The sequence below is a fragment of the Phacochoerus africanus genome, chromosome 6 (genome assembly GCF_016906955.1).
Source record: "Phacochoerus africanus isolate WHEZ1 chromosome 6, ROS_Pafr_v1, whole genome shotgun sequence".
NCBI lineage: Eukaryota > Metazoa > Chordata > Mammalia > Artiodactyla > Suidae > Phacochoerus > Phacochoerus africanus.
In genome coordinates, this window is record NC_062549.1 from 18,425,725 (window position 1) to 18,449,199 (window position 23,475).

General features: G+C 43.4%; 1 protein-coding gene across 1 annotated transcript in view; it reads left to right on the forward strand.

The window, feature by feature from the left end:
• The window catches only part of SNTB1 (syntrophin beta 1), a 232,535-nt gene that overhangs the window by 191,250 nt on the left and 17,810 nt on the right, over window positions 1-23,475 (forward strand). Inside the window, exon 5 of the mRNA XM_047783343.1 lies at window positions 17,451-17,590. Coding sequence (XP_047639299.1) covers window positions 17,451-17,590 — 140 coding nt within the window. The remainder of the gene's footprint in view (window positions 1-17,450; window positions 17,591-23,475) is intronic.

Sequence of the window (23,475 nt, forward strand, 5' to 3'; positions counted from 1 at the left end):
ATTTGTCATAGGATCATAGACACTGACTAAATAGTAAAAATAAATAAATAAATAAAGGGCTATGATCCAGTGTCAGAATGAGTTATGTGGACCAGCGATTTCCGGAGTGGGATGGGCATTAGAATTGCCAGAAGTTGCAAAGAATAGACATGTGTAGTGTCAGTCCCTAGATATTATGATTCAGTAGCTTTGGGATTCAAGAATCTGTACTTTTGGAGTTCCCATTGTGGCTCAGCGGGTTAAGAACCCGACATAGTATCCGTGAGAATCCAGGTTCAATCCCTGGCCTCACTCAATGGGTTAAGGATCCTGTGGTGCTGTGAGGAGTGGTGTAGGTTGCAGACAAGACCCAGATCCCATGTTTCTGTGGCTGGGGTGTAGGTTGGCAGCTGCAGCTCCGATTTGACCTTTAGCTTGGGAATTTTCATGCGCTGAAGATGCTGCCCTAAGAAGGCAAAAAAAAAGAATCTGTATTTTTAAGAAGTGCCCCAGTGACTCTAAGGCAGAGAATCCAAGGCAGCTGGTCTTTGCAAATCATGGGTAGGAAACACTATGATTGTGGTCATGGTAATTAACTCTTTTTGCTACTGTTCTCGAAGGATCACACACACACCACTTCCCAGGGCCCTTGCCATAAATGCAGGTTCACAGTGCCACTCCCAGCACCTTTTGAATAACTGGGTCTTAGAAGGGCAGACATCTGAATTTGTCACTAGCAGCCCAGCTAATTCAAAAGCAGGTGAGCTGCACACCAAATGTTGAGAAACACTGATTTTTGGGAATTTCCTATTTGCCAGGTACTGTATTCTGTACTGTAACCCATGTATACACATTATCTGATTCCATCCTCCTAATAATCATAGAGGAGAGGGCCTTTAATTACCCCCATTTTACAGATGTGGAAACTGAAGCATGGAGAAGATAACTGGGTCAAGATCATACTGTAAATAGCTGAGCTGACGCTGAGACGAGATCTGTCTGACAACAAGATTTATGATCTTAATACTAGATTGCCTCCTTGCTTCCAGGAGGTCAGAGAAAATAAATGAATCTTCCCGGTTGGGGCAGGTTTTATGAAGGCATTTAAACAAAAGTAGGATAAGTGGATTTTGGAATTTTCACTTGGTTCTTGGACACATAAAGTTTGAGACATCTCTGAAAGGAATCCTTTTTACTTATAAAACTTTTGAGAGATCCAACTGAAAGCAAGCGTATTGATCTCATTTTCATATAGTAAATAGTACTATGATGTCTGATGTTAATGAATGGCTGTTAGAACAAGCTGTGACTTTAGAAAATGCTGATGTGGTGTTGGGGCCAACAATCTACATTTTTTTTTTTTTTGCGTTTGATAATCTTTTTTAAATTGAAATATAGTTGATGTACACTAGTATGTTAATTCAAGTGTGAAAAGTGGATACAAAAACAAGTAAACTTGTAGTGCAAGCGATACGAGTGAAGGGAGAGCAAAAGACGGAAGTTTGTGATGTTTCTTGGAAAACTGAGGTTAGGAGAAAATGTTGGGACCTTGGCTTCAAGATTTATCAACTTAAGGAGTTCCTGTCCCGCTCAGCGGAAATGAACCCAACTAGCATCCATGAGGATGCGGGTTCGATCCCTGGCCCCATTCAGTGGGTTAAAGGATCCCGTATTGCCCTGAGCTACGGCATAGATCGCAGATGCAGCTCAGATCTGGTGTTGCTGTGGCTGTGGTGTAGGCTGGCAGCTGTAGCTCCAATTCGACCTGTAGCCTGGGAACTTCCATACGCTGTGGGTGTGGCTCTAAAAAAGAACAACAACAACAAAGATTTAGGTACTCAAAGTTCTTGAGACGCAGTGCCCACAATGACAAAGGTCTTTATAATAACCCTCTAACATGCTACTCAGTCCTAGTATGTTAATAATTTGTCATTTGCATACAGCATGAAATGATCACAATGAATCTAGTAACCACCTGTCACCATACAAAGTTATGACAATATTATTGACCATCTTCCTTGGGCTCTGTATTCCATCGTCATGACTTACTCCTTCAAAGAACTTTTGGTTTCCTCCTTCAAGGGATAAATAGAATCAGGAAAGAGATAAGGAAGCCCATGGATACAGCGAAAGCAAAACAAAGGACACCAAAGCCTAGACTATTTTTAAAAATAACTTGCTCCTTTGGATTTAATGATAATGTTGCCAACTGTCTTTCAAAAGATAACTTTAAAAAAATCCGAATTTCTGCTGCCTATTAGCATCCCTTTAAAGGGCATATTTCCTGGGCATTAGAGAAGTAAAGGCTGTAAGTCAAAGATAACTTGTTTACCAACAGGGACTGTAATTGAAATGGCCCTTTGGAGTTAATGAAAGTGTAAAATAGCTTTTCTCCAGCAGACGGAGAGGAGTCTAATTTAATTATCTGTGAACGTCACAAATTAGAAGCGGCCTTTCATCCATTTCTAGAAGCTGAGTGTGGAGGACTCACACCTAGTGAAGGGAACAAGGAATCGGAGCCACGGGTGTGTGAAAATGGAAGAGCACAGTGAGCACAGGCTGCTGGGCTCCAAGGGCAGCAATGATTTGGTACCACTTATGGTGTTCATCGGGGCCTAAGACACCGAGTGTGACCTCAGTCCTTCAGCGTTCAGCCAGAATCTACTGAGCACCCCCTGTATCCCAGGCATTATGCAGGTACCATGATACCTGGAAACAATATGGAACCATGAGTGCATGAAGGACACGCCTCCCACAACAAGAGGGGAATTTCCAGAGGCTGACTTTTCCAAAGTTAGAAGGAATAAGTAAGGGGACAAGACTGAGTAGCATGTTAGAGGGTTACTATAAAGACCTTTGTCATTGTGGGCACTGCGTCTCAAGAACTTTGAGTACCTAAATCTTTGTTGTTGTTGTTCTTTTTTAGAGCCACACCCACAGCGTATGGAAGTTCCCAGGCTACGGATCGAATTGGAGCTACAGCTGCCAGCCTACACCACTGCCACAGCAACACCAGATCTGAGCTGCATCTGTGATCTATGCCGTAGCTCAGGGCAATACGGGATCCTTTAACCCACTGAATGGGGCCAGGGATCGAACCCGCATCCTCATGGATACTAGTTGGGTTCGTTTCCGCTGAGCGGGACAGGAACTCCTTAAGTTGATAAATCTTGAAGCCAAGGTCCCAACATTTTCTCCTAACCTCAGTTTTCCAAGAAACATCACAAACTTCCGTCTTTTGCTCTCCCTTCACTCGTATCACTTGCACTACAAGTTTACTTGTTTTTGTACCCACTTTTCAAATAGAGACCACGATGGTATTCCTTCAAGAGAGCCACTCTCTGTGCCTCTAGGAGCGACATAAGACTTTCATGCACACTTGCATGCACACACACACACACACGTTTTGAGGATGGAAGTTGCTCTTAGCTGATCTCTCGTGATAGCCAATACCCACTCTCATACTTAAGCCTTCAGCTAATTCAGGTCACACTTCAGCAGAATGTTGGGGCCTTGGAGGAGCACTGAGGACTTGTCGAAACCGTCTTTGTTAGACCTGTGCATGTGTTTGTGGTGATTGTGTTTGTGTGTGTTGTGTATTTCTCAATAGGTAGGTGCTCCCAGTTTAAGAGCAAACTGGCAGTCTGCAGGCTGTGTCTTGGTTACAGGCGCATTTTCCTTGGTCTCCGAATTGTTTACTTTTACTTTTTTTTTTTTTTTTTTTTGGCCGTGCCCTTGGCACGCGCAAGTTCCCAGGCCAGGGATCGACCCTGCACCACAGCAGTGACCCAAGCCACTGCAGTGACAATACCCCATCTTTAACCTGCTAAGCCACCAGGAAACTCCTCTTTTAATTTTTTATTACATAGTTTTTAAAAATTTATATAAAAGAAAAATAATAATGAACCTCCAGGTGCTCATAACCCAGTTTTAATAATTGTCCATATTTTGGCCACCTTGTTTCCTCCATACCCATTTTGCGAGGAGGGGGCTGGAGAGAACATGCTGGAGATTTTTGAAAAAATGCCAACCTTTCTAACACTTCACTCCATATGTTATTTTCCTAACTTGAATGAGTTTCCATCTGAGGTAGGAAGAATAATGGTCCCCCAAAGATGTCCACAGCCTAATTCTCAGAGCCTGTGGAGATGCTGCCTTAGATGGAAAAGAAGCTTTGCAGATGAATTAATGATCTTGAGATGGTTGAGATTGCCCCTGGGTTATCCATGCGACCCCAGTTTCCTTACATGGGCCTTGTAAGAGGGAAGCAGGAGGGTTAGAATCAAGGGGAAAGATGAGCAGAGTTCCCATCGTGGCTCACTGGGGACGAATCTAACTAGTATCTATGAGGATGCAGGTTCGATCTCTGGCCTAACTCAGTGGGTTAAGGATCTGACATTGCCGTGAGCTGTGGTATAGGTCACAGATGCAGCTCAGATCTGGTGTTGCTGTGGCTGTGGTGTAGGCCGGCAGCTGTAATTCCGATTCGACCCCTAGCCTGGGAACCTCCACATGCAGTGGTTACGATCCTAAAAAAAAGACCAAAAAAAAAAAAAAAGAGGAGAGATGAGGTAACAGAAACAGGAGCAATGTGATGTGGGTCCTGAGCCAAAGAATGTAGGCAGCAGCATCTAGAAGCTAGAAAAGCAAGGAAATGGACTTTCCCCTTAAGCTTCCAGAAGGAAGCAGCCTGGCCAGCACCAGTACCAGTTAGGACTTCTGACTTCCTGAACTGTAAGGTGATACATATCACTATGTTTGTTGTCGTTTCTTAGAACAAGAGTAGGAAACTAACACACAAACTTTTAAAAAGAGGGAGAATTCACATGCAAAGACAGAATTATGGCTTCTTTTGAAAAGTCAGAAGTTGGACAATGCTGTGCCCACAGTCTTTCCTGGTAATGATAAGCCAATGCTGAAAAGAAGCCACCTTATAAGTGGGATGTGGTTAATTTCTTTTTTCCTTTTCTTTTTAAAAAAATTTTTTATTATAGTTGATTTACAATGTTCTGTCAATTTTGGCTGTACAGCAAAGTGACACAATGATACATAAATATACATTCTTTTTCTCAAAATAGCTTCCATCATGTTCCATCACAAGTGATGGGATATAGTTCCCTGTACTATCCAACAGAATCTCATTGCTTATCCATTCTAAATGCAATAGTTTGCATCTACCAACCCCAAGCTCCTAGTCCTTCCCACTCACTCCCCTCCCCTTGGCAACTACAAGTCTGTTCTCTGTGTCCATGAGTTTGTTTCTGTTCTGTAGATAGGTTCATTTGTGCCATATTTTAGATTCCGCATATAAGTGATGTCATATGGTAGTTTGTTTTTTCTTAGATCTGGTCCTTTGTGGTCCCTAAATTTGTGACTCTTTGTTTATCAGTAATGTAGTCACTATAACATTGCTGAGAGGGTGTGTTTTGAATCTAGTATTTTTTTAGGCCATGAGCTGGAAGGGTCAGAAGCCACTTAACTTTCTAGTGGTTCTAATATCTAGAAAAATTGGGTAGCTACAAATATCTAAATGCTATTTCATAGCCGACTGTACTCATCTGTTATATGTCCCTAAACATATGATATGTAGTTGATTTAAAATTACACAGTATGTTAAATTGGACTTAACTGTCTTAGAATTTGCAAACATTTGTATTGGGGTGACCCATGAAAAAATGGCTTTACTAAAATAACACAAATAAGCAAATTAAACTTATAATGGAATATTTCATGGCCTTTAGAAAATAAACTATGTTTCATTTACTAGCCCCTTAACTGTGCAGTGGAGAGTAAATATAACAGACTAATTTTGTCTCAGCTACTTGTTATAAATAGAAATATCCCTTTAGTGGAACAACTTATTATGGGTTATGAGTCACTTACACCTAAGTCTTGAATTCCTTTAATCAGATGTGAGACTAGGAGAGTCAAGAGCTTTGATTATTAGGAAGGGAGTTTAGGAACTTGGTTTAAACTGGTGTCTGCCTTGAGTGAAGCCTCATATGCCAGGAGGTAGGATCAAGAGGGGCAAAGGGACAGCCCCAGAGAAAGAGCCCACTGCACTGTTACACAGAACCACCACGGGACCCCATGCTCTGCCGCCAGCTTATGGTGTCACAGCCCAGTTCCCTTGCGCCTTCCCTTTCGGCTTTCACATCATTTTCCCACGTCATCCCCTTTTTCTTATGGGAAGCAGCTTTGTAATGTGAAAATATCACAACTTTGAACACAGGAACCCTGGTAGAACCTTGGCTTGTATTCTCTGAACTACAGTTTCTTCTTCTAGAAAATGGGAACAATAATAAATGGCCCAAAGTGTTGAAAGGATTAAGGGAGGTGAAACAGCCCTGTGCTTGTATTATTTCCTCGGGCTGCCATTAACAAACTGCTACAAACTAGGTGGATTAAACACCGGAAATGGATGGTCTCACAGTTCCAGATGCTAGAAACCCAAGATTCTGGTGCTGATAGGGTTGGTTCCTTCGTAGGGCTAAGAGGGAGTGTGGGTTCCTTGTTTCTCTCTAGCTTCTGATGGGTTTCTGGCAACCTAAGTTGTTCTGTGGCTTGTAGAGGCATCACCCTGACTTCTGCCTTCATGTTTGTATGATATGTTTCTCGTGTGTGTGTTGGTGTTCAAATTTCCCCTTTTATAACACACCAGTCGTGTGAAATTGGGGGCCATTGTAGTCCAGTGTGAATTAATTCCATCTGCAATGACCGTATTTGCAAAAATGTTCATGTTTTGTGGTATATGGAGTTAAGACTTGACGTATGAGTTGAGAGGAGGGAGCACCCCAGTGTAACCCCTAACATGCTCATCATAGCGTAGGCTCTTAAGATGTGTCTACTCTCTCAGCCATGTCCTTCCTTGATACAGAGAATCTTTTTTCCTGTCATGTGGATTTTAAACCATCAGATGTAAATGACTCCAAATCTAATATCACTTCACACCCTTCAGAATGACTATCATCAAAAATACAACAAATGAAAAGTGTTGTCGAGGATGTGGAGAAAAGCGAACTCTTGTGCACTGTTTGTGGGAATGTAAATTGGTGCAACTTCTATGGAAAACAAGATGGAGACTCCTCAAAAAGTAAAAATAGAACTACCATATGATCTCAGATTCCACTTCTGGGTCTTTACCCGAAGAAAACAAAAATACTAATTCAAAAAGATACATGTATCCCAATGTTCATAGCAACATTACTTTCAATAGCCAAGATATGGAAACAACACAAGCCTCCATCAGTGGATGAATGGATAAAGAAGATGTGTGTATATACAATGGCATATTAGCCATAAAAAGGAATGAAATCTTGCCATTTGCAACAATATGGCAGGAACTAGAGGATATTATGCTAAGTGAAGTAAGAGGATAAAAATTATATGATTTACATGTGGAATCTTAAAAAAGAAAGAAAGAGGAGTTCCCGTCGTGGCGCAGTGGTTAACGAATCCGACTAGGAACCATGAGGTTGCGGGTTCGATCCCTGCCCTTGCTCAGTGGGTTAACGATCCGGCGTTGCCGTGAGCTGTGGTGTAGGTCGCAGATGCGGCTCGGATCCTGCGTTGCTGTGGCTCTGGTGTAGGCTGGCAGCTACAGCTCTGATTAGACCCCTAGCCTGGGAACCTCCATATGCTGCGAGAGCGGCCCACAAAATAGCAAAAAGACAAAAAAAAAAAAAAAGAAAGAAAGAAAGAAAAATAGATGCATAGATACAAAGAACAAACAGGTGGTTGCCAAAAGAGGGGCAGGGGAAGATGAAGAACTGGGCAAACTAGGTAAAGGGGATTAAGAGTTATAAAATAAATAAGTCACAGGAATATAATATACAGCATAATGAATATAGTCAATAATACTGTAATAATTTTATATGGTGACAGAGGGTGACTAGACTTACCATGGTGACCATTTTGTAATACATTTAAATGTTAAATCACTCTTTGGTACACCTGAAACTCACATAATATTGTACATCAACCACGCTTCAGGAAAAACCAAATTTAATATGTCATGTTCTCTTTAAACCTTTCTCTCCTAACTGCTGCTTCTAACTTACCATTATTTATAAGAGACTCAAAGGTATAGCAAACCCCCAATAATTCTGACCTTATTCAGTTATAATATTGTATCATTCAGGCGGGGCACAGAGTTGAAATTTACTTTCGGACTTTTCTTAGAAAAGGTTGAGCTGAGCAAACAAGTAAACAAGATGAAAATGGAATGTTTACAGGTTTAAAAGAATGAACAACTCTGAAGCCCTCTCAGGAATTCACTTTCAGACAAACAGCAGGGCTTCCTTCCCAACAGCTGGTGTTTGGAAGGGTCCAAAGGAAATGGCCATGTCATGGGGGAAAACCCAGGATCTTCCCAGTTGAGCCAAGGCACCAAGGGGGCTACAAATAAATCTTCTGACTCTAAATGGAATGGTTGGTGAATAGTCTTCTAGGAGTTGAGGCTCATTAATGACAGATGGGGCTGACAGAGTGGGCAGGTCTAGATCAAGCAGTATGAATGAAGGAGGTGAAGCAGGCTAATGGGCATGGAACCAGGGTTTTGCTGGAGGAAAGGAGAGAAGAAGCTGTCTAGTAGTTAAACCTAATGTGGGCAGGGAAATAAGCAGGCAGTTTCTCAAAGTGGGCATGGCAAAGGAGACATATAGCAGAATCCAGTTTGGAGCTCAAGTTTATGGCCAGGATTTCTCCCAGAGTGCTGAGTGGTGGGGGGTTCACGGTAGGATTTGGATGATATTGCTACTCACCTCTTCTCCTTTCTGGGGTCCCCAACAGAAAGCAGCAGAGGATGATGTGCTAATATGAAACAAGAAGAAACATATTTATGAATAGCTAAGCAAGTGCCCAGTAGACCCTGATGCCAAACTCTGATGAATGTTGGATTATATGGAACAAGGCTGAAGTGCTGCACCTTGCCTGCTTCCTGTGGCCCCTCTTGAAGCAGGGATGCTTGGATATGGAAACAAGTCCATGATGTGGACCAAAACGGCCAGTCTACCTGTAGGATCAGCCCAGCGTATATTTTCTCACCAGGCAGACCCAGGGGTTGGGAGTGATTGGGTAGTGACCGCAGACACCCACTTCTGACAAACATGACAATGACTGCTATTTAGAGTCCTAGTGACAGTTGCTAGATGTGGACAATTAGAGTCATGGCACGTCTTTCCTTAGGGGGGGGAGTTAATTAGATTGAGGTGGAGAAAAGGGCAGAAGGAGAGGAGTGGAGCTCTTCATCGCTCATAGTAGGTGTTCCAGTGGCTGTTATTCTGCTTTTCAAAAGGTGGAGGCAGGTGTAGGGTGAAAAGTTATCCCAAAGTTAACAAGGCACAGGCTCGGGTGGAGAGATCTCATTCTTTCAAGTCGTTAGTCCAAGGTTGATTATGTTTAGCCTGAACTCAACAGTAAAACAGAAATACACAGTAATCCAAGTAGAATCCAACCATCTTTTTATTTTTTATTTTATTTTTTTGGCTGCACCTGTGGCATGTGGAAGTTCCCAGGCCAGGGACCAAACCTGCACCACAGTAGTGACAATGTTGGGTCCTTAACCAGGGAACTCTGCAACAATCTTATTTAAGCATGAAGAGACTGTGGGATCACTTCCTGGAATGTAGTTTAGAATGATGTCATTTTGCAGAACTGTCTCATGAGGAATAAGCACATGAGGCCAGATAATGGAAAGGCCACAGTCACGTGATTGAAATGCTCTGCTCTCATCACAGCCATGTGATGAGGACTAGACCTTCACCTGGCTTCCACCTCCTCGTTACGTGATGCCGTATGATGAGAGGAGGTTTAAAACCCTGGCTGTGCACTTACCTCCCAGGATATATGTAATCTGCCCTAAGGTTGGCCTCATTATGAAATCCTGGGAACCAAGTCATTCCTTTTAATAGCTCCATCAAAGGCCTCCGTCAGAGTACATTAGCATCTGACCTTCTGCATACTCAGTAAAAGAACTTTCAAGAAATCTTCTCCAGGTTCGTAAGTATTCAAAGGGAAAAAAAGAAAACTGGAAAACTGACTGAAAGTGTAATGGGTTCAGACCATTTTCTTATGATTAATTTCTTATCTCAGCCCTGTCTCCCCAAGTTCATGTTCACTCGGGACTTCAGAGTGTGACCTGATTTGGAAACAGAGTCTTTGCAGATGTAATTAGTTGAGGTCATATTAGAATAGGGTGAGCTTGGAGTTCCAACTGTGGCTCAGCGGGTTAAGGACCTGACCTTATCTCTAAGGATGCAGGTTCAATCCCTAGCCTCACTCAGTCAGTTAAGGATCCAGCATGGCCACAAGTTATTGCGTAGGTTGAAGATGGATCTCAGATTCGATGGTACTGTGGCTGTGGCATAGGCCTCAGCTGCAGCTCCAAATCGACCCCTGGCCCAGGAACTTCCATATGCCTTGGGTACAGCTGTAAAAAGAAAAAAAAAGAAGAGGGTTAGATCTAGATCCAATGGCAGATGTCCTTGTAAGAAGGCCCTAAAACACAGAAATAAGTCCATGTGACAGTGGAAGCAGAGATTAGGATTGTGCAGCATGAAGCCACAGAACGCCAGGGAATACTGGTCAGTCGTTTGACCAGAAGCTAGTAGGAGGCAAGGAAGGATTCTTCCCTGGAGCCTCTAGAGGAAGCATGGTCCTGCCAACATCTAAGGGCTCTAAACACCAAGGTCTTACCTCACTAACTTGCCTGTGGACTCCAGCGAGCATCCCAACTGTGAACTTGGAATCTGGGGCTTTATTACATGTGGCTTATAGAAGTCCAGAGCCGGGTTCAGAATTTGGCAGGAGGGAGCAAGCTTGAAATCGGGGACCATTGCTGTTGCTTGTTGTGAGGGTTGACATATAAAAATGATGCTCTCCTTAAGTGTCCCACCATCGGCCCCTACTCTTCTCTCCATGTTTTCACTCAGCCTTCTCTGACATTTTTCATCATTGTCTTGACATCCATCAAACGGAATGGATCACTCAGCTGCCTCCCCACAGTAAGCCACCCTTGAGTTCAACGTGTGGTCCAGGTGCCAGACAATTTGGGAATTGTGTGAGAGGAGAGGAATGAGTCCTGGGAAGCCGGGTTCCCAAAGAGCCCTGTCCTGAACCTCCTGTTTCTAGCCTTCCTTCCCTTTCTGCTCTCCCTTCTCTTTCTTTCCGTGCTCCTCTGCCTTGTGGTGTGGATGCCCCTGCTGGCTTCCGGCTGCTAGGTCTTGAGGTGGCTCTGGAGCAGGCTGAGTGGGACTTGCCTAGGGGTTCCCTGTCCTCCCTGTGGTCGCATTTAAACATCTTCCTCTTCTCTTGATGAAGTGGAGATGGTCTTATTTGCCTCTCTGAAAGGTGGGTCAGAGCTTAGTTATCAAGTATTTGTAAAGCATTTGGAAGTTGACAATTGCTCATTATTTTACTCTGGTATCTTGTCCTGTGTTTTAAATACCTAGCCACACAAGGTGAAAAGGCTTAAATTAAAAAGTTGTCAAAAAAGAAAAAAAAGTTGTCGAGATAACCACAATCTCCAAAACAAAGGTTGTGACGGGGACATTCTTCCTTTCTGAACTTTGACTCTACTATCAGTCACTCTGTCTATTCTAGACCTTCCTTCCTGAGCAGGATGGCTGGAAGAAGTGTACTTAAGGTTTGCAATGGGGGTAGTTAAACTACCAATATCTGCCACAAGAGAAACGCTTTGTGTACATTGTCTCATTTAATCCTCATATAATATGCAGAGGAGGCCATGATTAGCATGTTAACACCTCCATGAATAAGTGCTTATAGCAGTTCTCAGCTGAGAACTAGTAAAGCCAGATTTTGAAGACGTCATTTGGCTCCAAAGACTGGCCTCTTCCTGCCACCCTGGGCTCAGGTGGAAGGTGGGAAATAAATATGCTGGGAAGAGAGAGTTGGTATGAACAGAGAAGAGACTCAGGCGTTGTTTTTTTGCCCTGTGAACAAAGTCCACTGAACAGAGGGATAAAGCAAGAGTCTAGAAATAAAGCAGTCACAGCCTAATTAGCAGGGAATTGTAAACTGAAAAAAAAAATCTGATTTTGAATTTGGAAAGGTTGTTAGTGATACTTCAGTCTTATCCCATCCTTCGGTAAATTAGGACATTAGAGCTATGAGGGCAAGTAATTCTTGCCCAAGTTCACTCAGAGGTTTTCTTTCTTCCTTCCTTCCGTCCTTCTGTCCTTCCTTCCTTCCTTTCTTTCTTTCTTGGTCTTTTTAGGGCTGCACCCACAGCATATGGAAGTTCCCAGACTAGGGGTCGAATTGGAGCTACAGCCGCCAGCTTACACCACAGCCACAGCAACACCAGATCCAAGCTGCGTCTGCGACCTGCACCACAGCTCACGGCAACACCAGATCCTTAACCCACTGAGTGAAAGCAGGGATCAAACCCACATTGCCATGGATCCTAGTCTAGTTCATTAACTGCTGAGCCATGAAGGGAACTCCCTTTATAGAGCTATGATTGACATACAGCTCTGTATAAGGTTAAGGCATACAGCACAGTGAATTGACTTATATACATTACAGACTGATTACCACAAAAAGCTTAGTGAACATCCACTATTTCATAAAGATACAAAATAAGAGAAAAGGAAAAAAATTTTTTCTTTGTGATGAGAATTCTTAGGATTTACTCTCTTAGCAACTTTCATATCTAGCATATAGCAGTGTTCATTATAATAATCATATTGTGTACCACTAGTATTTATCTTATAACTGGAAATTTGTACTTGTGACCATCTTCCTCCAATGCCCCCTCCCCTACTCCACCCCGGTAACCACAAATCTGATCTCTTTTTCTATGAATTTGTTTGTCTGTTTGTTCATTTGATGTATAAATGACCTACAACACTATGTTAGTTGCCAAGTGCCAAACCTAGTGATTCAGTAGTTCTGTATGTTACACAATGATCACCACAAGAGTAACCAATATTTTTAAGGCTTGCCTGCTTACTGTGGGCAAGACACTTTTGCAAAAATTTTGTGTAAATTCATTTAATCCTTACACTTCTGAGAGGCAGCAGTATCGTTCTTTTCTTTGCAAACACCTTCAAAAAGGGTCCTGAAAGTTTTCCTTAAAACCATCTCTCTGAAAGTCATCAACAGATTCTAGGTATATTACAAGAAATGAGGTCAGTAGTTTTCAATGTTTGTTAGAAACTCCACGCAGAGGTGTGCACTGTGGGAGGATAAAGGCATAAAGTCTGGGCGCCCAACCAGGCTGCAACCCTATACAAACCCTCTTTCAATCGTTTCACATTTTGTTTTATGACCAGGTGACTTTTGAGACCTGTCTCAAATTCAGTGACCGCATCCCTCAATTCTTTTTTAAATTGAGATGTAATGGACATGTGACGTCGTGTAATTTTAAGGTGTGCCGTGTGTTGTTTTTAGACATTCATATCTACTTCCCTCCATTCGTACCAGTGACTTCTCTCCTCTCTCTCATAAATTCTTCTTGCCGTTTTGTCAACCTCTTCTCTCATGCTCTGCAGTGATGACTATGGGATAGAGCATTCAGCTCACCGCAGTTGAATAACTTCAGAATTGAATGTCTATTTCCCTGTTTCTTTCCTCTTAGCTTCTTCATTCAAAAACTGATCAGTTCTTGGGACACAGACCTCTATAGCATCTGATGGTGGGAATCTGGGATGAAGATGGACATTGTCACAAATGTTTCAGGAGTCACATTTCAATAAAGTGCAGATGCATCCCCCAAACCGTAGCATTAACCTTGGAGAATGTTTGGGTGCCAAGAAATTTGGATTTGTGATAGAAGTTGTCACTGAACAACAACGTAAATATTTGAGTCTAAAGAATTTTTTGGCCTTCTTGTGGCATAAGAAGTTCCCAGGACAGGGATCAGGATCCTTTAACCCACTGAACCGGGCCAGAGGGATTGAGCCTGCATCCTGGTGCTGCAGAGATGCAAGAACTCAGAAAATGCTCTTGAAAGGCTTTACAGTGTGAAGCTCATATGACCCAAAGTATGGTTTAAAAAAAACCTGTTCTTTCAGGAGTTACCTGGTAGCCTAGCATTTTAGGACTCAGCCTTGTCACCTCTGTGGCTCTGGTCACTGCTGTGGCTCAGGTTTGATCCCTGGCTCAGGAACTTTTGCATGCCTCTGACATGGCCAAATAATAATAACAATGATAATGATAATAATAGTAATAATAAAATAAACAAAAAACCTTATAACGGAAAAAAAAAATCATTATTTAATAAACACACAAAAAACCCTGTTCTTCAACATGAATTTTTTTTTTCCTTGGGAAGTTGGTTGTTCTCATGGGCAGACTTCTACCTTTGAGCACCCACACAGTATTAAAATCAACAGTCTGCGCACAGGAATGGTGGAAATTGCCCGCTCTGAGTATTCTCACAACAGAATGAACATATCCACGCAGGGCTCTTTAATAAACCACACAATATTTTAGGGCTTTGGAATTATTCATATCTGTCGATACCACTTGACGTGTGGGTGAGTTTATGATCCCACCAATAGAAAGCATTTTACTGTTGGTATTCACTGTTGAAGTTTATTTTGCAAACTTAATACTGTTTTTGAAGGATGGTGCTTAGTTGTGTTCACATTTAAATGACTGGTTCCAGTCAAAGTTAATGGATCAGATCTGACTAGGTGAGTAAGACAGGCACTTTGGGAAGATCATTTCTAGCTTTCCAGTCCTATTTAATGAGCTGGAAAAGCAATTTACTAGGTTTAATGTAGAGGCTGGAAAAAATGTATTCGAGACCCTCCCCCCATCAACACTTTACACTTGAGCCCATAGCTTATTTACCTTGTAGGGTCTGGTCCATCGACTTCTCTAACAGTTCATTTTGACCTCTTGAAAATGCTGTTGTTCCGTTGGAAAAAGTAATAAGCTAAAACTGAAAATTTTTTCTTGTATGCGTAAAATGCGTAAAGGGAGAAATAAGCCGGGCAGTCATTCACATTCTAGTATAAATAACTTTACAGGGGATTTCTTCATTCTAAATAGGAAATGTTCATTTGTAATTATTGGAAAAGGGGCATTGAGAAATAAAGGTGATCATTGTGCAGTGGATTCTTCCTGGGAGGAGAATGAATTGATGTTGTCAGCACCAAAGATATTCTTGGCTCCCCTTACGGTTTTCCCAAGGAAAGTCAGTAATTTGTCATAGTATTACCATTTCCAAAGAGTAACATTTCTTGGTATGTTTCAAAATCAGTGAGTCTGCCATAATTTTGCCACCCTAATTTTACCTTCCCACCTCCCAGGCACAGTGCTCAGCATACAACAATGCACTTTACACTTAATCTCTTCTCCAGCCCAATAAGGTACATGCTGCTAAGCAAGTTTGAAACGGTGCTTATTCTGCCCTGGGCTATGCATTTTAGATATTTTTAACACAACAACTCTCTGATATAGGTACTATTATTTCCCCCATTTTATAGATATAGAAACTGAGATACAAAGAGATTGACTGACTTACCCAAGGTCCCATAGCTAGCAAATTGTAGAGCTATGTTCAGGCATTTGAGCTCCAGAGCCAGCAACCACTGTTGTATATGATGTTATTATTATCAGTGAGGAAATAGAAACTCAGAGAATAATAACTTGCCCAGAGTCACAAAGGCAGTAAATAATAGAGCAGGGACTAAGATTCGGGCGGCCTATAAGCTACGTAACCTACAAAGCTCAAACCTCGTATTATCCCTTTGATCATTCATTTCTAAAGCCACATACACTTGCTTCAACCTCAATACAGATTTCACTGTGGCTCTTAAGAAAAACTAATGATAAAAATAGAAAGGGAAGAAGTTAACTTTATTATTTATTTAGCTTACTAAATACTAGTAATACTAGTAAAGTATGTAGTAATACTGGCTTACTAAATACTTATTTAGTGCTGTTTACATAATTCTGAATAGATTTGGGATAGTGGTTTATTATGAGAGGGTTGAATCTTCTCTGGATTAATTGCCAGTGTCAAGGACAGTCATAGCTTCATTTAGAGAAGTGTTTCGTATTTTTTTTTTTTTGGCTTTTTAGTGCTGCACTTGTGGCATATGGCAGTTCCCCGGCCTACACCACAGCCATAGCAACTCAGGATCCAAGCCATGTCTGCAGGCTACACCACAACTCACAGCAGCGCCAGATCCTTAACCCACTGAGCGAGGCCAGGGAGCAAACCCCCAACCTCATGGTTCCTAGTCAGATTTGTTTCCACTGCAAAACGACCGGGAACTCCTGTGTTTCCTTTCTTTAATGAGCATCTTCACCTGCAGATCTTGCTAAAATGTGGGTTCTGATTTAGTAGGTCCAGAATGGGTCTGAGATTCTGCATTTCTAACAAGTGTCCAGGTGACCCTGATGCTACTGGAACATGATCTGTACTTGGAGTAGGAAGGCTAGAGCATTGAGTTTTTCCAAACTGATCGAAAAGATTTATCCCAGGACCCAGAGTTCAAATTGGAAAGAGGGCATTTTCATTGATGGAAGAACACTAAGGGAGTTGGGGTGGATCAACACTGGGCAGAGGGGTAAATGGCTCATAAGATCTGAGCTACACAAAATCTCAGGATTGGAAGGGACTTTATAGATATTCTGGTCCCAAATTCCAGCTGGTATTTGAATCCTCTTGTATCCCTGCCAGATCTTCTCAGCCCTTGAGTCCAAGAAGTATTTGCAATGAGTGGAACTAAACATTCAATAGAACAAGAGAATTTCAAGACAGTGCTGGAATCATAGGAACAGTCTAAGAGTGAAAGACGGGGGGAGGAGCTGTGATGTCTCATGCTTGTGCAGACAGACATTTTCCTCCAAAGTACATTTGTAGAGCCTTTGGATATTTACTCAAAAGCTTTTGGGAGTTCCCGTTGTGGTTCAGTTGGTTAAGAATCTGGCACTGCCGCAAGCTGCAGTGTAGGTCACAAATGCAGCTCAGATCTGGTGTATGCACCTCAGATCTGGTGTTGCCATGGCTGCGGCTGTGGCCGTGGCTGGCAGCTGCAGCTCTGATTCCACCCCTCGCCCAGGAACTTCCATATGCCACAGGTGCGGCAGTAAAAAGGAAAAAAAAAAAAAAAAAAGCTTTCAGACCTTTCCATTTCATAATAAAAACAAGACACTCAACTAGAGATCCAGCTGGGAGTTCATATTCCCCTTTGCATCTGCGTCTCACTCTGAAATAGAGATTTCAGTGTTGACTGGCAAGTAGGATTTGGTGACAGGTGTTTGGCTGCTGGGCTACTTCTTGGCTGCACTGACTATATGTACCAGGACCCATGAGAAAACTTATTTTCAAGGATCAAGAATCATGCAACCAGGAACGGTTTCTTCTCATTTTGATTTTACAACTTGAACCAAAGATCACTTGCATTGTTGGGTCTTCTGATTTGGGGGGGTGCCAGCTTCTCCTTCCTGGTTACTCTTTTCTCAGATTGTTGTCTGATGATCTATTTCAGGTGCCTGGGGATGGTGAGAAACAGTGGAAGCCTGCCCTAGTTGTACTGACTGAGAAGGACCTTCTAATTTATGACAGCATGCCACGGAGGAAGGAAGCCTGGTCCAGCCCAGTCCACACGTACCCTCTTCTTGCCACCAGGTAGCCATAGTCTTATGTTTGGGTATGATGTGGTTGCCATTTGCAACTATTCTAATCAATTACAATTATTTCAACACGTAATATTTCTGCGTCCTGTTGCAATAGGAGCTGAGAGTTCCTCCAGAATATAGTCACGCATGTTTTATCCATGTGGATTAACTATCATTTACAACCAGAGATGGGGCAACACAGAGCCAGAGCACAAACTGCTTCTCCATCAGGATGGAACAGTGGCATCTGTGACATGGTCCCTATCTAGTCACCTTCCTGGGTTTCCACCCCATTCTGTTTGAGATAACTATACACGTGTGTTTACCATCTCAAAGTTCCCGTAGATTCAAGCAAGTGTCTTCTCTTGGTGGCACAGAAAATGTCATAGGGGAATGTCCCATTGTACTGTGAAAAGTTCACTGAGCAGGAGACCCTGTACCAAGTTCTTCTGCAGTCGTGTGATGCTTCCTATGGAAGTAGAGCTGCCAGGGTCTGTCTGTTCTTAGGACCTTCAACGCATAGTTATTGCTCATGTCACATTACCCTACTGCATCATAGGCTTACCCCCTTCTTTAAAGGGTTATATCCTGAGCATGAAAGCACATCACACCAGAGTCTTGACTTCAGACCTGGCTTCTGCTGCCAGCTCTTTCTGTATGTGCCTTATGATCATGGGTGCAGTTTTCATTATTCCTATTACCTCTGTTTCCTGCCTAGAAGCTATGTGTGCTAATGTAATATTTGTGGCCTCCCTGGCGCAGTGCCTGCCGATCTCAGACCCTCATGTGTCTGATGAGTGAATTATCGAACAATGTGGGGCAGACTCTGGAAGGAGTTTGGTCCAATGGACAGAACGTAGCGAACTGAGGTTTGGGGTACCTGTTCTGAGCAAGAGATAATCAGAAATGAGATGGGTTCTCCATTCTGAAGGGACTGAGGTGCCAAATGGGAAGGTTCCGGTGCAGGGAAGAGAATGAGACCATGCAGGAGAGCAAAGGTATCACAAAATCAAAATGGCACTAGTAAATAAAGCTGAAACTTCCTAAAATCTTTCATTCTTCCAGGTGGTTGGTTATGGAGAACAGCAAGGGTAACCTGATGGCCATTACTGGCCCCAGAGGTGAGCAGAGGAAGCCTTCGGGGCCTAGGAACCGGGCCTAGATCACCTAGATACTAATAAAGTAAAGAAAGTGAAATAAAATAGTAATTTAATTTTTGAATCTCCTAAAACTCAAAAATTTTGGCAGGACCTATTAAAAGACTATTGATGTTTACAAGAAAACCTTAATAAGCAGAATCCAAGCCTACAAAGATTCAGGCTATGTTTTGGGGTTCATTCAAATTCAGCACAATTCCCATCACCTTCTGCAGTTAATACCCACATCCTCATCCATGGCACTGATGTCCAGATTCTGAGACATTCCTGTAATTGAAACCAAAGAAAGATTAGACCACAATCACTGTCTCCCAGTTACTAAGAAGATAAATTGGACTCATGCCTCCTGGAATGGTTTTCAGGAACAAAAGCTCAAAGAAGGTAGTTTCAAGGTGTAAATCTCAGGCAACTTTGGTAATAAAACTTCCCCTAATACGTAGCTTTCCCCTCACAGTTTCTGAGCAGTCTAATAAAGATTGCTTTCTCATTCTTGTATGTATACATTTATTCATTCAGGATTTTAAATGTTTAGTTTCTCCATCACACTAGCCACATTTCAAGGACCCCTTAGCTTCAGCAACTTCAGACAACACAGATGTAGAATATTTCCATCATTACAGAAAGTCCTGTTGGACCGCACTTCCCTGCAGCATACCTGACTCCCTTATGCCCCAGCTCGAGCAGGTGACTGGACTTGCACCCTCCCCCAGCAGTCCATCAAAAGCTTAGGCTGCCTGGCAGGATGTCATCCTACAGGCTCTTCAGGCTGTCTGTGCAAGCAGGGCCCCAGTGGCCCAGGGCACTCACTGAAAAAAGGAATGGATGTGAACCCACAAAAAAGCAAAGCCCCCAGAAGGAGGGATGGGGCACAGCCACAGTAAATGGTATCTGAGTAGGTTTGGGCGGGGCACCAAAAGCACCTGTCACGGTCTCCGGGGCCACGGGGATGTCAGGGCTGGGTTGTGAGCAAAACACACGAATAGCCTGAAACCATAAGCTTGCATCCAATATGGAAACAGGGAAATAGAGACCCTCTTTAGTGCAAACTGCATTCATTTAGAACAGAAGATGCAGCATTTACAAAATCACTGTACCCTCTAAACATAAGGGAGATGTAGCAGGGTACTTGACCTCCCATCCTGCTACCCCTCTCTCAAATTACTGACCCCTGAACAGCAAAGTAAAAATTTATGATATGCGTATATTAGTACTATGAACAATGATAAAATTAGGCCAATAATCACCACCCGCTCTTCAGCTGGAAGCCTGTGAGGTGGAGTTAAGATGTTAAGGCAGCACTGGCTGTTTCTTCTTTACTGCACCTGCTCGAGCGGTAGAGGGCTGTCTGCCCTTGAGCCAGAGTCTGGCAGTCGGGGAGCTGGAGTTTCCATCCTAGTTTTGCTGCTTCAGTGCCTCACCTCAAGCTTATCACTCCACATCCCTCTTTCTGAGTCCGCATCTGTTAATGCACTTAGATGCTACCCTCTGTAAAGCCCAAAGGGAAAGGCACTTTGGGGAGATTTTTTTCCTTTTTTGGCCACCCCGCACTTATGGAGTTCCTGGGCCAGGGATCAGATCCAAGCTGCAGTCATGACCTAAGCTGCACCTGTGGCAATGCCGGATCCTTAACCCACTGTGCCGGGCTAGGGATCGAACTCGTTTCCCAGCACTGCCAAGAGGTTGTTGATCCATTGCACCACAGTGCGAACTCCAGGAGATGGGTTTTTAACGGACCTTTGGGCTTGTTCATCAGCCACACATTGGTCACGATCAACTTTCCTCCATGACCCTGTGGATGGGTCTAGAAGACTTTTGGAAAGCAAATAGCTAGGAAGACGCCCCTCCCTTTCCCTGAATCACCATGCTGGGGAGATGTACCCCCTTTGTAGCTCCAGGCTGGGGAGCAGAGCTCACCCCAGCTGAGGACTGAAACCATCTGTCCTTGCAGATAAAGCTAGTTCTCTGAGGTGGGAGGCTCAGCGGAGGCTGTTGGAGAAAAACCACTCTCAGGAGTGGAAGAAGTCAAAGAGCAACTGGATCTTTCCACTGCAGAAGTTACCCCAGTACTGGATTTCCCATCATGGCTCAGTGATTAGAGAACTCGAGTCGCATCCATGAGGACGTGGATTCAATCTCTGGCCTTGCTCAGTGGGTTAAGGATCCGGTGTTGCTGTGAGCTGTGGTGTAGGTCGCAGGTGTGGCTCGAATCACGTGTTGCTGTGGCTCTGGCATAGGCCGGCAGCTACAGTTGCGACTGGACCCCAAGCCTGGGAACTTCCATATGCTGCGGGTGTGGCCCTAAAAAAAAGTTACCCCAGTATTTCTGTTGGCTGCTTCCCCAGCTACATATTGAAGTCCATCAAGTGACTCTTTCATTTACGTCCCGTGTGTTCCATTTAGTCATTTGTGGTGTTGGGCCCTTTACATAGGAGCATTCAGGCACATAGCCTGTCTACTAGCATTATTCGTCTTTGAGTGCATTTCTCTAAAGGGGACTCATGTCTTTTTAAAATTTCTTTTGAAAACCTTTTAATTGAGGTATAATTTATAAGCAGTACCGTACACCAGTCTTACATGTAAAGTTCACTTAATTGTTATCTATGGATACAGAGCCACATCTCCTGAAAGTTTATTATAGGATAGGGTGTCTACTAATTAATCATCCTGGGTAATATTATCGGGAAGGTCGTGCTAGTACCATTTGCAAATAGCCAGACCCAGCTGGTAATAAATCAGTGGCTGACCTTTGTGGAGGGAGCATAGATCAAGGCCAAGTGCTTTACATGCATTTTATCTGAGTTTGCAAAACTTGCCCAATTTAAGAATCACCTGGCTGTTTATTAAAGATTCCTGTCCTGCGGACCCTGCCCTGGAGATTCTAGCTCAGCAGTCCAGGCTTAGGAGTCAGGGGGTCTATGTTTTTAACAAGCATCAAGCAGACGGAGTCCTCAGGGTACCGCATTTAACCCTCACACGCCTACGAGGTTTAGGTTTTATTTTTATTTACAGAGAAGTAATCTGAGGAACCAAGAGGATAAGTAACTTACCCCCAGTCACACAGCTGCTAAGAAATGCACCTGAGACTCTGATTCTAAGTTCACCTCCCTCACACACCTTCTCTGTGGCCTCCGGGAGCATATTTCTTTTTTCTTTCTTTCTTTTTTTTTCTTTTTTCTTTTTATGGCCGTATCTGCAGCATATGGAAGTTCCTGGGCCAGGGGGACTGCAGCTGCCAGCCTACGCCACAGCCAGGGCAATGCCAGATCTGAGCCACATCTGCGACCTGTGCTGCAGCTTGTGGTAACATCAGATCCTCTACCCACTGAACGAGGCCAGATCCTCATCCTCACAGAGACAATGTCAGGTCCTTAACCCCCTGAGCCACCACAGGAACTCCTAGGGGATTTTCTTATTTCCTGGACTTTTAGTGGCTCTTTGCATTTGCTGAGTGGATCCTACAAACCTTTCCTTCACTCGTCTGGCAGCTTAATCATGCACAGGTGGCCACTCAGCCCACACAACAGAGTTCAGACAGAGCTGGGGATGTTCTCAGCAACCTGGAGTAACTACCCAGGACTGAGACCAGGGGTTCTCAAAGTGCACTTCTCAAAGTGAGTGGCACCTGGGAACTCAGTGCACAAGCAGATTTCCCATCCCACTTCAGACCAATGAGCCAGACACTCACCAGCTACGGCCCAGCCCACCTGTGAGTGAACAGGCCTTCCAGGGGTTTCTGATACATGCAGTTGAGAACCACTGGTTCAGAAGACTGGGCTCTGCTACTTTGCATACTCCCAGGGTTCACGGTAGGAAGGAAATGCCTTAGCAAGGACTGGGTTCCTTCTCCTCTGTGGCTCTTCGGAAGCACTGTTTGCCTCAAGCTGTGATGACTGCTGATGAATTAGCTCAAAGGCTGTACTGGATCCAGGTGTTCACAGCATCAGCAGCAGCTCCTGGAACATGCAGTGTGGCTGCCTTGCTTTTTCATCATCTTACAGGCATTTTCCATTGGTACTTTGCCCTCAACCTCAGCTTCCTTTGAATGACTGCCTAGTGTCCCAAGGCATGGATCCTCCAGTTTACAGAATGTCACTGCAAAGTGATGACCTAAGTACAGACGTATTTAGCTTGATGCCTGGCACACAGCAGGACTGGGCAGCTGTCAGTCCCCTTCCCTTTGCCTTAGCAGTGCTGCCAAGCCTTGTTTAGAAGGTCAGGGATGGTCTTTTCCCTTGAACATGAAGAACTGGCTGGGACTGTAGCCAGTAGGAAACAGGTTTCTTTTTATTTTTTTGCTTTTTAGGCTGCATCTGCAGCACATGGAAGTTCCCAGGCTGGGGTCAAATCACAACTACAGCTGCCAACCTATGCCACAGCCATAGCAATGCCAGATATAAGCCACGTCTGCAACGTACACCACAGCTCATGGCAACACTGGATCCTTAATCCACTGATCGATGCCAGCGATCGAACTTGAATCCTCATGGATATTAGTTGGGTTTGTTTCCTCTGAGTCACAAGGGGAACTCTGGAAACCGTTTTCTTCTAAAATCACGATAAGTCAGCTCAGGCAGTTCACAGTTGATTTGTTGATGTGTTTAGTTCTTTTTTTTTTTCCCCTTAAAGGCATAGGCACAACTAATTTATGTGAAGATGTGCCTGGAAGATGACATATGATTGTGTTTCATAGCAGTGGCACCAAAAATGCTCACAACATGTTCTTGGTATTAACTGCTGT